The sequence below is a fragment of the Benincasa hispida genome, chromosome 6 (genome assembly GCF_027475165.1).
Source record: "Benincasa hispida cultivar pf3 chromosome 6, pf3_genome.v1.1, whole genome shotgun sequence".
Classification (NCBI taxonomy): domain Eukaryota; kingdom Viridiplantae; phylum Streptophyta; class Magnoliopsida; order Cucurbitales; family Cucurbitaceae; genus Benincasa; species Benincasa hispida.
Genome location: NC_143483.1, coordinates 50,829,999 through 50,847,575, shown reverse-complemented (window position 1 = coordinate 50,847,575; position 17,577 = coordinate 50,829,999). Strand labels below are relative to the sequence as shown.

The 17,577-nt window shown below is 32.1% G+C and overlaps 1 protein-coding gene and 1 pseudogene across 1 annotated transcript; one reads left to right on the top strand and one right to left on the bottom strand.

Annotated features, from left to right (window-relative positions):
- Nucleotides 1–467: 467 nt before the first annotated feature.
- LOC120079278 (uncharacterized) lies at nucleotides 468–2,640 on the bottom strand. The gene has a single exon (XM_039033433.2). The coding sequence runs from the start codon at nucleotides 2,473–2,475 to the stop codon at nucleotides 616–618; it is 1,860 nt and encodes a 619-aa protein (XP_038889361.1). The 5' UTR covers nucleotides 2,476–2,640; the 3' UTR covers nucleotides 468–615.
- Nucleotides 2,641–14,788: 12,148 nt separating this feature from the next.
- Nucleotides 14,789–15,792, top strand: LOC150035744 (uncharacterized; annotated as a pseudogene).
- The last annotated feature ends 1,785 nt before the right edge of the window (nucleotides 15,793–17,577 follow it).

The following is a 17,577-nucleotide window of genomic DNA, read 5'->3' as shown; positions in this document are numbered from 1 at the left end:
CGTAAACCTTTTGAAATTTTGATAGTTCCCTAATCTATGAAGTATATTGAAAGCTCCCTCTGTTGAAGAAATTTTTATTCTAAAAATCTACTCACTCATTAAATCAAATCTATAAAATTCATTTCTAAATTAAATTAATCATCTTTCAAACTCCACCCATTTGAGTATTGTCGACCAGTTAAGGTTTGAATCTCTGTGCAACTATTTATTTTTTTATTTTTTATTTTTTATTTTTTTTAAGGAAATCATGTTCCAAACCCTTCAGACACCTTTTGCTAAAAAAAATAAAAGAAAGTTATCAAAATTAAAATAATAATGAATAAATAAATAAATAACTCAAAAGTTTTGTCATGTGTATATTACAATATTGCCCATCTCTCATTTTCCCAATTGTTGAAGAGTATTTCAGTGATATTTTTTCCAACAATTGTCTGAAGAGTACTTCAATAAAAGAACGCATTATACTATATATCAAATGTGTTTTCTCATTAAAACTACCAAATCAGTACATCAACATTGCGCCTCCAAATACAAGTCAGTTCGTTGATTTAAGAACAACTGGGGAACCGTTGCCAACTAAAAAGATGTTAACAAACACAAACTACGGCCTCAGCTTCAGCGCCCTTTGCTAACATAAACAGCAGAGACAGCAGCCAATATTGTTGTTGCTGCAGTCACTATGGTAAAGAAGCTCTTCTTCTTCCGTTCTTCTGCTCGTTCGTTCTCGAGTTGTCGCTTCATTTCTTCCACCATTTTCTCCTTGTTTGTGAAGGATGTTTTTATTGCATCCAAATGTTCAACAAATGGCTGAATTTCTTCAACAAGCTTATGCCCAGAAGAAGCTTCTTCCACTTCTCCCTTCTCATAACCATCACAAACAGCCAAACATGTTTTCTTCAACAATGCCAACGCTTTCTCTGAATTACCAACAGCTGATTTCACCTTATCTTTCAGTTCATCGATTCTACTCTTTGCTTCCAACAAACTTTTCTCCAATGAATCCCTTTCGCGAATCAAGATATCGATCCGCCTCCCCATCTCCTTCTTCACATTGAGTGAATCCTCTTGTGCAATCTTTGCTTTATCTAGTTCATTCATGGCTTCTTCAAACTTCCTCTCCTCGTCTTTGAGTAACAAACTCAGCTTCTCAACATTTTTCTTCTCATCACCAAAATTCTTTCTAGCACCCTCCCTCTCTAGCGAAACTTCATCTAAAGCATCACGAAGACGACCTATTTCAGTCAGCAAATCCTCATTTCTCGCTTTCTCGACATCAGTCATCTTAGTCAAAGAAGCTATAGCTTCTTTTAGTTTACTGGATTCCTTTTGCAAGTCTCCAATGATATTCTCTGCTTCGGTTTTTGCCTCCTCCATTTCAACTTTGTCACGTGTGAGTATCTCGATTGTGCGTCGTAAACTTTTCGCCTCCTCTTGGACTAGATTAAAATTCAAATCAAGTGAATCTCTTTCTTGAGTTAACATCTCCATAGCTTTCTCCTTCTTCTGTAACTCTTTGACTAGAACATCAGACTCCATCAGCATGCCACTTTCCTTCTCCACAGCCTCTTCAATTCTCATTTGAAGCTCAGAAAGTTTCTTCCCATTTTCTTCCTTTTCTTGTTTGAAACAAAATGTACTCTCTTTCAATTCAGCCACTTCCCTCTCTAACTTCTCAATCTCCATTTTCAGCCCATTTTTTTCCTTTTCAATCTCTACTTTCTCCTTCATTTTCACATCCACTTTCCTCTCTAAATCTTCAACTACCCGACCTGACTCATCTAACAACTTCTTGATCAATTCATTGTCTTTCATCAGAGTCCCATTCATAATATCACACTCCTTTTTTTCAGTCAACAACTTTTTGCATTTTCCCTTCAAATCATCAATCTCTTCCAATGCCCTTGTCTCATTTCTCTCCATTTCAACCACTTTCCCTTTCAAATCCCCTGTTTCCTTGAACAAGTCATCAAACTGAACCTTAATCCCATCCCTCTCACAGCAAACTCTCCTCCATTTCTCCCTCTCTTCCTCAACCTCCAAAGCAAGTACATTAATCTCACTCTTCAATCTCCTAATCTCCAAACCCTTAACTCTTTCACTCTCAAGTAAACCACACATCCCATTACCCATTTCCTCCATTCGACTCTGCAGATAAACACAAACCACATTCCTCTCCAATTCCAACCCATAAACCCCATCGCGGGCCTCAGTCAACTCACCCATTACCTGTTCCTTCTCGTCCACATTCCGCTTCAAGTCGAGTTCCAATGCTTCTTTACTGTGGACAAGATCCCCGACCTCCACTCTCTTCTCGACCACCTGCTTAAGAAGCCGTTCGTTCAACGATTTCAAGCTCTGCAACTTCGAGTCATCATCCATGGCGGATATGGGTTGCTCTAAATCGCTATTCTCCTCCTGCTGAATGGGCATTTGCTTTGGCTCATTGGCTGATCGAGTTGATTTCTTTTTCGCCATTTTTGGGATTTTTCGAAAGGATTTGAATGGATTGCGGCTGTGATAGATAGGGTTTTGGTAGGAGGTTTTTAAGGTGGAGAAGAAAGAGGATATGAAACGGCAAGTTGTAAGTTAGAGAGGGAAATGGAGGGTTTTGGTTCTGGGCAATTTCAAAATCGCTTTGGATTTTGCAAAGCACGGTTTTAATTTGAGAAAAAAATAAATTACGTTTTAATTTGAATAAATCGATTTGTATTCCACGTGTTAAAAGGTACCCACGTGTAGCATTTTCATTGGGTATTAAGGGTTCATTAAGTATTATTGCAAATTGCAAAATTAAGACTATTAATTGCAATCAGAAATTGGTACCTTTTTTAATTAAAAATGTAAGAATATGTTTAACTTTTTTTAAAAAAATAAAAATGGGAAATTGAACTCCTCCAACCAAACGAATAGTTTTAATAGGGAATATTGATTAATTATAATATTATTAATACGTATATAAAATAATTATATTATGTTTGGTAAGGACTTCGGTTTCAGTTTCTGATTATTTTTATTTCTCATCAATTTTTTAATTATGATTTTCATTTTGTTGAAAAAAAAGGTTTTAAATTTTTACTCTAATTCTAAAACCATAAGGTATTTTTTTATGATTACTTTTGTAAGTTTTCGAAACTTAGATAGGTTTTGGAAATAATAATAAAAAATAGATAACAAAGCAATGAATCTTAAAAGTAAAAAATAGTGTTTATATAATTAATTTTAAAAAATAAAAAACTTAAAACAAAGTTTTGTTGTATTTTTTTAATAAAATAACAATCGCAAGGATGGGGATCAAACGTTCAACCTCTAAAAGTGAAAGTTATACCAATTATTGTTGAGTTAAACTCACTTAGACAAATAAGTTTCATATAAATATCAAGGTAAGATTTAACTTTTTTTCTACTTTAAAATTTATGAAATGTTAAATTTAGACCCCGTTGGATAATCATTTTGTTTTTTAAAATTAAATCTACAGATACTACTTTAACTTTCAAATTTCTTCCACCAATGGTTTAAAAAATTAAGCCAAATTTTAAAAACTACAAAAAATACCTCACAAAAAGTTGTTTTCGTTTTTTTGAATTTGGCTAAGAATTCAACTATTGTATTTAACAAAGATGCACATCATTATAAGAAATCAAATAAAATAAACTTATTTTTTCAAAAACAAAATGGTTAACAAACAAGACCTTAAAATTTTAAAAATAACTTGGGAAATTTTCATATGGCACCACATATAAATCTAAATTTGTTTTTCTAAGGACAATAATTAAATCTAAATTTATTGGACATCAATAAATGTAGGATAATATATCATACAGATAGTTATAGACTTGTACATATAATAAATACTAAAAAAATAATAAATGAGTATCAAAGTCATCATCAACATTAATATGCGTGTATATATGTACAAATGTAAAATTATTTCTACAAAATCATAATTATAATTATTAATAGCTTAACTGGATAAAATGTGAATTCTCAACCAAAAAAACTTTAAGGTTCACATCATCTTAATCATTTTTCTCCAAAAGAAAAAAATGATCTTAATCATTTTTTTAAAAAAAATTTAAAAAAAATACTTCCTTTCGTGTTACAAATTACAAACTACAATATTACGTTACTTATACAGCTTAGTAATCACTTCAATTATTGTTAAAAAATCGATAAAATACATTTTTGATCTATAGAATTGGTGAGTATCTATTTGGTTTCTAAGATTTTAAAAGATATACCTTTAGTTACCGAGGTTTGAAAAATGAGTTTAAATGGTCCATGAGTTTGTTTGAACGATAGTTGACTAACGGAAAGATTATATGGCATAGATAACGTATCATTAATTTTTTTTTATTATTATTTTTGTTAGAATGAACTTGACATTAGCACAAAATCAAAAGGAAGATTCATGATTGATGGACAATGGCATTGCAATTAGAATAATATAGAAAACCCAGAAGCAGAAATGTTGAATTTGACCTGAGATTTGTCATTCAAGCAATATTGATGCATAATCCACTCTATTTGGTTAGTTTCTTCCTTTGGGAGAGAAGAAGAAACCACTGTTTCTCTGAAGGGATTCTTGATTTCCCTGTTTCCAGTACCCAATTTTACAGATTACCAAATCAAATCATTATTATTTTAAATGGCAATGAAGGAATGAAAAAACAAACAAGGAGTTAACCGGGCAATTCCTAGGGCCCAAATTTACTCATCTTCATCTTGGAAATTACATCCACGCTATCATCGCTGCCTTCGAGCTTCTTCTTCAGGTAAAACAAAATCAACTCTTCGTCTTTCAAGTTCACAATGTGAGTTCTCTCTCTTTCAACTCCACTATCAATTATTCTTTTCATTGATTTCTTTTTCTTGTGCTTTCATATTTCTTTATGTTTTCAATCATTATCGAAGTCCGATGGAGAATATGGTCTCAATTCATTTGAACGTTGAAATTGACAATCAGATGTTTAAAGATGTCTTTACTTGGAACCCTTCTGGTAATTTTTATTACTTACCTTACTCTTGTTTCTTATATTTTTCTTTTAAATCAATGATGATTTATGTGTGGTACTCACTACAAGAAAAGACACTTTCAGTGACACATAAAATGTATTGATAAAAGTTAAAAAGTACCACTAAAAAGTATTAGCAATGTTGAGACACGTGTTACTAAGAATGTCCCTATAGCCACGCAGCTAAAGGTTTTAGTGACATATCCATCGCACGCCACTAAAAGACAACTTTTACTGATGTGTACACGTTACTTAAAAACTCATTTTTCGCAACACATTATTTTTCACTATGTCTTATACAAGTTCGTCACTAAAAGTTGAGTTGTAGTAACATATAAAACTATTGCTAAGAGTGGATCAATGGTCATTGCAAGTATCTTTTGCAACATATGTAAACGTCGGTTAAAGTATTTTATTAATTAAACAAATAATATTCAATTTAATATATAAACTTGTTATCACTAGTACAAAATTAGGCTATAATGTCAATTGAAAACCAACATTTGACATAAAAGAAGGCTAACTAACAATATTTATATGGATATGATAAAAGTAGTATGATATTTGTATACACAAGTTAACTTTCAACAAACATAATAAGTAACTAATTCACTTCAACAAGCTTATAAACTTATAAACACAAAAGGACTTATAAACAAAAGTGAATATACATTCTTCATTTCACATTGTACCAACAATACCAATTAGTTATTTTACTTTTAAACAAGAGCAGAACAAAACAAAACGAAACAAAAAAATCATATATCAAACATAACATACTATCATTGAAACCCAAGAAGTTATAATTGTCAAACTACATCAAGTTATTTGAAGCATAACATTTAGTTTGAAACAAAAGGAGAATACTAATCCAAATTCTTCGAATCTCCATCTAAATTCAATTTCGTTAAATCTTGTATTGGAGGCAATCAAGACATACCATTTGACAAAAAAAACATGAAATAGGTAAGTATATGAGAATAAAGAATTGAAGTACAAAGGAATTACATAAACCAAATTTATCAACATAAACTCAATAAGTTAATGAAACCTATGATCTTAAATGAGCAAAGTTAAAACCATAATAATAACTTATCAACTCAAGCAACTAAAGTGGTAAAAAAAAAAGAGAGAAATAACTAATAGAACAAACTCAACAATGGAGAGTTTTGAACAAGCAAGATAACATTATTCTTCATCTTCACAATCAAAAGATGAGAATTGTAAATAAATACACGAGCACATAAACTCAACTTAATAAATAAATGATTCAACAATTGATCTGAACATATTCCTAAATGGCTCAACAATTTAACAATCTTAGTTGCTTGGACAAAAACAACCCTCTACACAAGTTCAGATTCTGTAAATTGCAACCTTATATCAACCCATAAGTCGTAGAAGCCAATATACAACGAAATTGTGAGATGTTCAAGCGAGATATTCTTATCCAAAATCCACCATAAATCTTATAATTTCAAAACTACAAATAGCAAGCTTTCACAAGTCAAAGACTAATCTAAGATACTTCAATCGAGTCTAAAATAGTTCAATTCAATTGAGTCAAAAAAAACAGACCTATAGAACCTTAATTGAATAGTCTGATAACACCAGAAAGTACTTATAATCTAATTCAAACACCCAAACCAATTTGATGGGCGTTGATAATCGGATATAAGCTGCGCCAAAAACATCAGATTCAACAAGAGCTAGGCAAAAGTCAATGAGCCTAAGCAACTGTTTAAATCCACAATAATAGAAAAAGAAACCTCCCTCCAGCTAAAATTGAGATCCATGATGAAGGATCGAAACTAATATAGCCAACTCCCCCCAACCCCCACAACACCCGACGCCAAAAGAAACAAACACCAAATATACAAACACACCCCAAAAGCTTATTCATGGAACAAGGAGAATCAGTAAGGTAAAATAAGAGGACAATAAAGAACCGTACAGAAAACAAAAGTGCAAGTAAAATGAAATGCCCACTAGAAAATTAAAATATCCATAAATAGATATTAGCTTAATTATCCCATTCGACATAGCAGGTAAATTTTGTGGCCAAACTGTCAAAAGTCAAAAAAATTTGGAAGACCCTATTTCAATGACAAATAAATTGTTGCTAAATATTATTAATTTTTTGGGACCGACGGTACCATGTTGCAAAAACTTTTATTGACGTTGGTTTGGACTCTATCACTACTAGTTGTTTTTTGTGACATATTTTCTAACGTACATGTTGTTATAGATTAGTATTTAGTGACAAGTTTTGGCTGCGTTAAGAAAAATTTGTCACTAAAAGTTTTTTTTTTTTTTTTTGTAGTGATCGAAGGGTAGTTTTTGCTTTTGATTGTTTGAGTTTAGGTTTTTCTTTTTCCCCCTTAAATTTATGATTTCCGACTTGGAAAATTCGAATTAATTATTGTTTTACCAATGATATTGGTCAATGTGTTGCTAATACTTTAACGAAAGACTTTGCAAACTTCGTTTTGTTTTTACATCTGAATTATTGTCTTCCTTTATGCTTTGCTTATTCATTTTGGTGTAATATTTAGGCCTGAAATCAGTGTTTTTTGGAGTGCTTGGTGTGGTGCACTAAAGCTCCATAATCATTGAGAACTTTTAGTGTAAGGCCTAAATTTGTTTTTAGGAAAATAAAACTTAAGTTAAATTACAAGTTTGATTTTAGAAAGATTAAGTTGGTGTGTAATAGGTTCTTGAATTTTGAGAAGTATTATTTATTTATTTATTATTCTTGTTTAATAAAAACAACTTTTATTGAGAGAAAATAGAAAAAATTACAAGAGCATACAAAAAATCAAGCGCACAAAAGAAGGAAACCCCACCAAAGAAAGGACTCCAACTATATAAAATAGTTTCTATAGAATAGTTACAAAAGGTCTTTGAAATTAATGTCTAGAGGGTATAATGAACAAAGATCTCGATTCTTGCGCAATGTGTTGGTGTCCATAGGTTGGCCTAGAGGACATTGGTCTTTAAAATTGATCTCAATTTTGATATCTTATGTGTTTGTTTTGTTAGGGCCATATGATTGTTTTATATTCAAACATATTTGAGACCTAGACCTCTTATTTGGGTTTTTGTTAAGGTAAGTATTTCAATTTTGATTAAATGATAATATATGTTTGAATAATAAGGGTTTATATTTAAATTGACGTATATAAACATAAAAAAAATATCTTTCTTAACACAAAAATACATACATTTCGTAGAAACGATGAATTCTTTGTTTTGAATTTTTTTGATGGCCTAAAAACATCAAGAAAATCCTTTGTTGATGGGTAATGTTCATCAAGAAAGATATATCTCTTTGATGGGTAATGCAAATTAATGGAGGGCTAGTTGCATAAATAGAATTCAAGCCCAAAATAATAGAATCTGTAGTACAAGGATAAAATAATTGCATATATAGATCAAAAAATGGTAAAAGACTAAAAAATTCATGCCTAGCCATCATTTTGTTCGCTTTTTCCCGGTTTTCTCAAATTAAAAGCTATCAGTGATACTGATAACTGCTATCAGCTGCTATCGCTGATAGCTTCTATCAATTGCTATCGATGATAGTTGCTATCAGTGATAGCTTTCAATTTGAGAAAAATTAATACATGAAATATGAACTTTTAATTTGCTATCAATTATTAGTAGCTATCATTGATTCACTTTCATCAATTGGAATCAACGTTGAAATATTACTACTTAAGGCTATCAGTAGCTATCAATGATAGATTTATAAATAATGATCAACTTTGAAAGAAGACCAACAACTTTGATTATCATAGTAATTATCACTAATAATCTTTTATCATGGCTATCACTGATAACAGCTATCAATCGTTATCACGGATAGACTTTCATCAATTAGAATCAACCTTGAAATATTAACACTTAAGGCTATTAATGATAGACTTCTATAACTGGTTATCACCTTTGAAAGAAACTGGACATATAGATATCACCTAAGTTTATCACCGATATCACTAACATCACTCATATTGTGGTTATCAGTGATAGCTTCTTTCACTGATAACATCACTAATAAGATACTATCAATAATCTCACTGATATCATGATATCAATGATAGTTTTCTATCATCGATAAAGTGCTATCAGTGGTAGCTTCTATCATCGATAACGTACTATCGAGTAGCTTCTATCATCGATAACATGCTATTAGTATTAGTTTCTATCACTGGTAACATGTTATTAGTAGTAGCTTCTATCAATCATAGTCACTAAACACCTTTTTGCCCCTTTCTTGTCCTTCCCAAACATTTATAAGTCCCTTCTCTTTTCGTTGATAGCTTCTATCACTGATAAACATTCTATTAGTGATAGCTTCTAGACATTCCATTTACATTTTAGTTCGAGATTCAACTTTATTAATTAAATTCACTAAGTTGGCTATCAATGATAGATTTCTATAAGTGGCTATTAACTACGAAATATAATCAAAGATTAAGCTATCAATGATAGAAAATATTAGTGGTTATCACGGATAGACTTTCATTTATTATTTATGTTTATTATTTGTTATAATAATCAAACTTGATGATTGGCTTGTTGGTGTTAAGTCACTTATGAATCAAGTCTTGCTACGGAATTCAGAAAAATTTTAAAAATAAGAGAAAGAGAAGAAGCAAAAACTGAAAAAAAAAAAATAAATAAATAGAAAAAAGGAAGCAAAAACCAGACAAAGAAAAGAAAATAAAATAATAAAAAAAGATAAGGGAAGAAGCAAAATTCGGAGATAGAGAAGAAAATTTAAAAAAAAAAAAGAAGAAAAAAAAAAGAAGAAGCAAAAACTGAGAAAGAAAATAAAATGAAAAAAGTGAGGGAAGAACCAAAAATCGAGGAAGAGAAAGAAAATTAAATGACTAAAAAAAAGTACAACAAGATAAGACAAGAGAGAGCGGAATTGAAAATTAAAAAATATGAAAGACTGATGGGTCAACTCATCCATATTTGTAAATATTTTAAAGATATAATATATTTTTAGATTTTTTCTCTTATTCTACTCTGTATTACAAATATCCATTAATAAATTTACCCGTACAATCCAAGATCAAATTCATGTGCGTCAAGAATGATATGCAAAGCCCATCAAGATAGGGTTTTGGACCTCAAATTCAAAGTTGGTTAATTAAATATTTGACAGCATAAGGATTTTTTTAGGATTTGAGATTTTGTGATGTTAAATTTATTAAGGATTTGGATTTTATTAGAGAGATATTTAGAATTAAGGGAGAAAAAGAGAAGAAAAAAGGAAAATCAAATAAAGGTATATATATCTGTATGTATGTTTATGGGTTAGGAAGCACAAATTCTTCTAATTGTGCCAAGAATCGGTATCAGATATGAATACGATACAGATACGTCCAGATATGTGGTAGATACGTGGTTTGAAGTATCTGATTTTTTTATTTTTATTTTTATTTTTCAGATATGCGTATTTGATACGTGTATTTGCTTCCAAATACATGAAGGGAATACATTGGTCAATTTTTTTTTCCAAATTTAAGTCTAACCCTTTAAAAAGCCCAACCCACAACCCATTTTATTTTATTTGCATGTTTAGGAGTGATTTTAAAATCATAAAAAAAATCAATTTTTTCATTCTTAAAACCACTCGAGGACACATTTTTAATTACTCAAAATTAATTTAGTTTTCAATTTTACACTTTTAAATGTAATTTTCATATCATCAAAATTAATTTTGAAGAATTAACATGTTTCACAGTGATTTTGAAAATGACAAAAGTGATTTCAACCATTTTTAAATTACTTCCAAACATAAAAGTCCACTTAAATTGAGCAATCCAAAAAAAATAAATTAAGAATGATAAAAACATAAAAAAAAAAAAATTAAAAAAAAAACCCGAAATGTAATTAAACCTTCATTTTTCCATTTTCTCTCACTACTTAAATCATGATTCACACTCCCTTCATCCTCAACTTCATTCTTCAATTTTCATCTTCTACTTCTTTCCTACCATCTACTCTAATTGCTCAACAATCACTCAACGTTGCTAAATTTTTTTCAAGTTTTAACTCTCTTCTTGAATCTATTTTAATCTAGCTTAATATATATATATATATAACGTATCTTCAACATATCCATATCTTAGTTTTTTATAAATTAACGTATCGCCGTATCGTATCGTACCGTATCTGTATCATATATGTCTATGCTTCTTAGTATATGGGTGTCTGTAATTTAAAAAAATAATAATAATAAAGTAGATTCACTTTTTTTTTATTTTTTTTCTTAGAAAAATTTCACAAAATGACCCAAAACCCAAAAACTTTTCTACCAATGACCTCTTCTAAAAACTTTTCTACCACTGACATTTTCCCTATGCGAAATATCAAAATTACCCCTAGTTTTTAAAAATCCTTCATACCGCCACATTTCTTCTCCTTCTACGATTTCCTAAGCCCTTCATTTAATGTGCATTCAATACACCACCAACATTCTACCAAAACATTTATTCCCAACTAATATTTGGAAGAGAATGGAACGTCTCTGTCATTACTGAAATAGACGATAAGAGATTGTAAATGACAACTTCTTTACGAGACACTAAACGATCGTTTACAATCTCTCAACGATCGCTCAGTATGATTAAACGATCGCTTACTAAATCCTCTGCGATCGGCCACAAACTCCTACACGATCGCTTAACTATTACTATTGCACTATCGTCTTCTCAGAACCTATACGATCACATACCTTTTACTGTACGATCGTATACCAAGTGCTATATGATCGCTGAGTTTTATTACACGATTGCCTAGTGGAAGTAGACGATGAGTAGCACACTGCGATGGCCTCTCTGCGACAACGTCTTCCGAACTCCCACTCTCGAGAGCTCTTTTTCCTCACTACACGATCGCCCACAAACTTCTACGTGATCGCTTAGCTATTACAATTGGATGATCGTCTTCTCAAAACCTATACGATCACCTACCTTTTACTATACGATTATGTACCAAGTGCTACACGATCGCTAAGCTTTACTACACGATTGCTGAGCTACTACACACTCGCCTAATGGAAGTACACGATGAGCGGCACGCTGCGATGGCCTCTCAAGAGCTCTCTTTCCTCACTACACGATTGCCCACAAACTCCTATACATTGCTTAGCTATTACAATTACACGATCGCCTTCTTAAAACCTATACGATCGCCTAATTTTTACCATACGATCGTGTACCAAGTGCTACATTACTACACGATCGTTGAGCTATACTACACGCTCACCTAGTGGAAGTACACGATGAGCAGCATGCTGCGATGGCCTCTCGAGAGCTCTCTTTCCCTACTACATGATCACAGCTATTACAATTAGACGATAATCTTCTCAAAACCTATACGATCGCCTACCTTTTATTATACAATCGTGTACCAAGTGTTACACGATCGCTAAGCTTTACTACACGATGGTTGAGCTATACTACACGCTCGCCTAGTGGAAGTACACGATGAGCGACACGTTACAATGACCTCTCGAGAGCTCTCTTTCTTCACTACATGATCGCCCACAAACTCCTATACGATCACTTAGCTATTACAATTAGACGATCGCCTTCTCAAAACCTAAACGATCGCCTACCTTTTATTATACGATCGTATACCAAAGGCTACATGATCGCTAAGCTTTACTACACGATCGCATAGTGGAAGTATACGATGAGCAGCACGCTTCGATGGCCTCTCGAGAGCTCTCTTTCCCTACTACACGACCGCCCACAAACTCCTACACGATCGTTTAACTATTACAATTAGACGATTGCATGCCATCTCAAAACCTATACGATCGTGTACCTTAATGTTACACGATCGCTAAGCTTTACTACACGATCGCTAAGTTTTAGCTACGCTTTACTATACGATCGCATAGTTGAAGTGCACAATGAGCGGCACATAGCAATGGCCTCTTGAGAGCTCTCTTTCCCTATTACACGATCGCTTAGCTATTACAATTAGATGATCGCCTTCTCAAAACCTATACGATCGTATACCAAATGCTACACGATCGCTAAGCTTTACTACACGATCACATAGTTGAATTACACGGTGAGCGGTACACTGTGATGGCCTCTCGAGAGCTCTCTTTCCTCACTACACGATCGTCCACAAACTTCTACACGATCGCTTAGCTAAGAATCTGAATCTCTGCAGCGCGCATCAGAGTGATTTGAATCGTTGACCTCCTTTAAAACGAATCCGAATCTCTACAGTGTGTCAGTGTCTCGTCCTATCCCATCCATATTATTTTCCCAATGTCGGACCCGTCAAAACTCGACCTTTTAGCTTATAACCCCTACCCTCTCTTCTCATTTTCTCACACTGGTTTCATTCCCTCTTTCTCCTCACTGCCTTTTCTCCTCACTGCCTTTTGACCTTTAAGATCAACCTCTCATTTTCTCCTCACTGCCTTCGTTCTCTCATTCTCACTGCCTTCAACGTCTCATTTTCTCCTCTCATTTTCTCACATTTTCTCACTGCCTTCAGCAAATCTTCTTCTTCTCCCACATTCGTCCATTAAATTGTGAAGTTTGTACCTTTTACTATATAAAATTTCATTTTTTTTAAAGAACTATACATTTTGTTCCTATTCTCATACTATTATGTTTTTTTTTTTATAGTTTTTGTTGCTGTTTGGGAAACAAAGAACAAAAAAGGTAAGTTAAATTTGTGAGTTTACTATTTATTTATTACTAGTTTTATTATATTTAGTAGATCTATCATGTTGAATTCAATGATATTTACATATTGATGTTAGTAGTTCTTTCTCTATTAGTGTTAATCTTAGTAGTTGTTATTAGTGTTAATCTTATGGTTGGGATGTTATACCAACATGTTAATCTTATTTATATTTTGTTTGTTTTTGTTTGTATTTAAGTATAGTTTATTGTTATGTTTCTTATGATAGCATTCGTCCGTTAAATTGTGAAGTTCGTACCTTTAATATTTTTAATTTAATACAAAATTATTATGATTTTTTGAAATATATTTCTTATGATATTTGATTTTTCTAGTATTAACTTTGAAAATATAGTTTAAAATAGTATGAAAAAGTTTAATTGTATTAAATTTGAAAAAATAGTTTTAAAAAGTTTACCTCATTGTAATGTTTAAAAAGTTGATGTTTATAGCTTAAAAACTTTAATATTTTTAGTTTAATACAAAATTATTGTGATTTTTTTGTATAAATTTCTTATGATATTTGAAAAGTTTAATTTGTTGTTACATTTAAAAATAGTTATAAAAAGTTTAATTTATTGTTATGTTTAAAAAGTTGATGTTCATAAAATTTAAAAAGTTGATGTTTATAAATTAAAACGTTTAATATTTTTAGTTCAATATAAAATTATTGTGATTTTTTAATATACTTCTTATAAAAAGTATAATACAAAATTATTGTGATTTTTTTTAAAAGTTTATATTTTTAGTTTAATACAAAGTTTAATATTTTTTTACCCACAAACTTCTTGTATTTCCTAAATATATTTCTTATTGTGATTTTTATTGTGGTTTGGTTTTGTTTAAATTTGATAATTAGTAGAACAATTAGTAATGTATTGTTTGTCTTTTTTTTTTAGAAAATGGCAGGCAAATGCTTGGGATTTTTGTTGTTTACAAATGGTAATATGATTGATGGTATTGATGGAGTTGACTATGACCAACCACCAAGTGAGAGTTTTAGCATAAATGTGAACAGTGGAATTGTATTTGAACAATTCATTAAAATGGTTGGGATATCACTTAGTGTAGATATGGGAACAAATCATATAGAAATAATATATAGACATCCTAACCTAGAACCATCAGGATCAATAAGGTTTATGTCATTCCCTATTTCGAATGCACAAGCTATGAACTTGATGTTCTCAATCACAATGTCACTGCCGAATTTAGTGCATTTGTATGTAAATGTAAATAGGATAGGGGTGGATATAAACTTGAATACATCATTTAGTCAGTTTGAAGATCCAATTGAATGTATTGATCCTGATCCGGAGACAGTTGCATTGCCATGTGATAATGAAGATATGGCGGCTAACAACCTGTATAGAGATTTCAGAACTGAAACAGACGATGAATTTAAAGAGTTGGATTTCGATGGTCGTGAACATGAGTTACTTTCAAATTCATTCAACGATTTGGATATGAATGTACTGGATAGCATTTGAGAACATGACCCAATTGTAGCCCTTGTGGATATTGATAATACTCAATTGTATAAAGGGATGATTTGTCAAGACAAAGAAATACTACAACACACGGTCAAATGTTTTGCAATAAAATGTCAAGCACCATATGAGGTTGTTGAATCGACACCGACGATTTGGAAAATTCGGTGTAAGAAGTGGGAGGAAGGTTGCAAGTGGAGACTTCGTGCAATAAAGAAAAAATCGCATGGCTTGTTCGAGATCACTAAGTACGATGAGCAACATACATGTTTTTATTTAGAACTGAGTCAAAGTCATGTGCAATTAGATTCATCAATGATTGCACTAGAGTTTTGTGATGTCATAAGAGAAAAACCATCTATCAGTGTGGCACAACTGCAGTCTGACATCAAATCAAAGTTTGGATATCACATTCCTTACCATAGGGTATGGGAGGGCAAAGAAAAGCGTTGGCTAAAGTGTTCGGTGATTGGGATGAGTCTTACAAATTGTTACCCAGGTGGTTGTATATGGTTAAGCAAACTAATCCTCGAACACATGTAGAGTGGAGACACTTTTGAGTGTAGGCACTTTTATTGTATATTCAATTTTTTTATTGTAATCTATAAAGTTATACATTATTCTTTTAATTAAGTTGTACATTATTTAATTGAGAAATAAATAATCTTTTTATCATGTATATTTAATTAAGTGTAGATACTTTTATTGTTTATTCAATTTTTTTTATTATAATTTATAAAGTTGTACATTATTCTTTTAATTAAGTTGTACATTATTCTTTTAATTAAGTTGTACATTATTTAATTAAATTAAATTAATTAAGTTATACATTATTCTTCTAATTGAGAAATAAATATTTTTTTTATCATGGCTTTAAACCCAGACCAGTTGATCCCAATGTTTTGTACAACCAGTCCATTCATCGATCATTTGTTGTATGGCGAGATCGTACTACTAGAGAAATATCTTGCAGGCATCGAGAGGCAGTTCTCCAACGCACTATCCCACTCCACCATCGAACACTACCACTAATGCGCACATCTCGATTCTATGGGGTTGCAGATTGGGATTTATTCAGTTAGACTGACATCTCTTGGTCGAGAGGTGGAGGCCTAAGACGCATACATTTCATATGTCTGTTGGAGACTGCACTATCACTCTACAAGACATAGAAGTGTTGTTGGGGTTGCCTGTTGACGGTGAGCCCGTCACCGGAGTGATATACGATGACTGGTCACAAGTTTGTCAATTGTACCTCGGTGTGACCCCACCTGCCGACAAAATTAAAGGATCAAGGTTAAATTTGATATAGTTAGGAACACAATTTCGTGAGCTTGCAAATAATACAGACGAGGAAACCATCATAAGATATACGCGAATATATATACTACAAATGATGGGTGGAAGTCTATTTTCCGACAAATCAAGTCATTTTGTTACTTGATGTTCCTGCCACTATTAGCTAACCTCTATGATGCGGGGCAGTATTCGTGGGGTGGAGCATGTTTGGCATGGTTGTATAGACAACTATACAAAGCAACAAGACCTGAGTTTCGTGAGATAGCTGGGCCTCTCATACTTTTGCAACTATGGGCTTGGGAGCGATTTCCAACAATGGCTCCACAGCTACAACATGTTAATGATACTCAGTTAGCTGGACGAGCCTACGGTTCTCGGTATGTTATTTTAATTCAATTTAATTTTTAATCTAGTTAATTTAGATTCTAAATTATCAATTTAAAAATTTAGGTGGAGAGAAAAATTTTGTGTGACTAGGACAGCCACACATGTAGTCAGCCAGTACAGATACATGTGTGATCTGCTTCAACCTGATCAGGTACATTACACTGAACCTAATTGATTATTTTATACACATTTTTATTGTATTTATCTTTAATGTTCTCCAATATAATATTTTGTATTTCGGGTTATTTGGGAGCCGTACAAAATTATTATGCATACTTTGCCCAATTTCTGTACGAATGATCAAAACATATGGTGGACGATGAGTCCTCTCATATGTTTTCACATTAGTGAGTGGCATCTTCCTGATAGGGTGATGAGACAATTCGATTTTCAGCAGGATGTCCCATCGCCTTGTAATACTGAACCCCTACTGCATGATATCAACTTAAGGACTATAAATTGGTCCGAAAAAGTTGCACATTTGGTAGTGCGATGGCACTATTGTGCAAGGTTTATTGCAATGGGGGTTTCTATTAAACAGTTTGACAGGGATGTCACTCAAGACTAAATTCATTGGTATAATAATATCACAAGACACTACGTCACTTGTCCAGGAGTAGATGTGGGTCATCTGGTAAATGAATGAATATTATCTAATT

What these genes read in the sequence shown, in the direction of transcription:
- LOC120079278 (XM_039033433.2), bottom strand. Translation starts at nt 2,475, where the DNA reads ATGGCGAAAAAGAAATCAACTCGATCAGCCAATGAGCCAAAGCAAATG.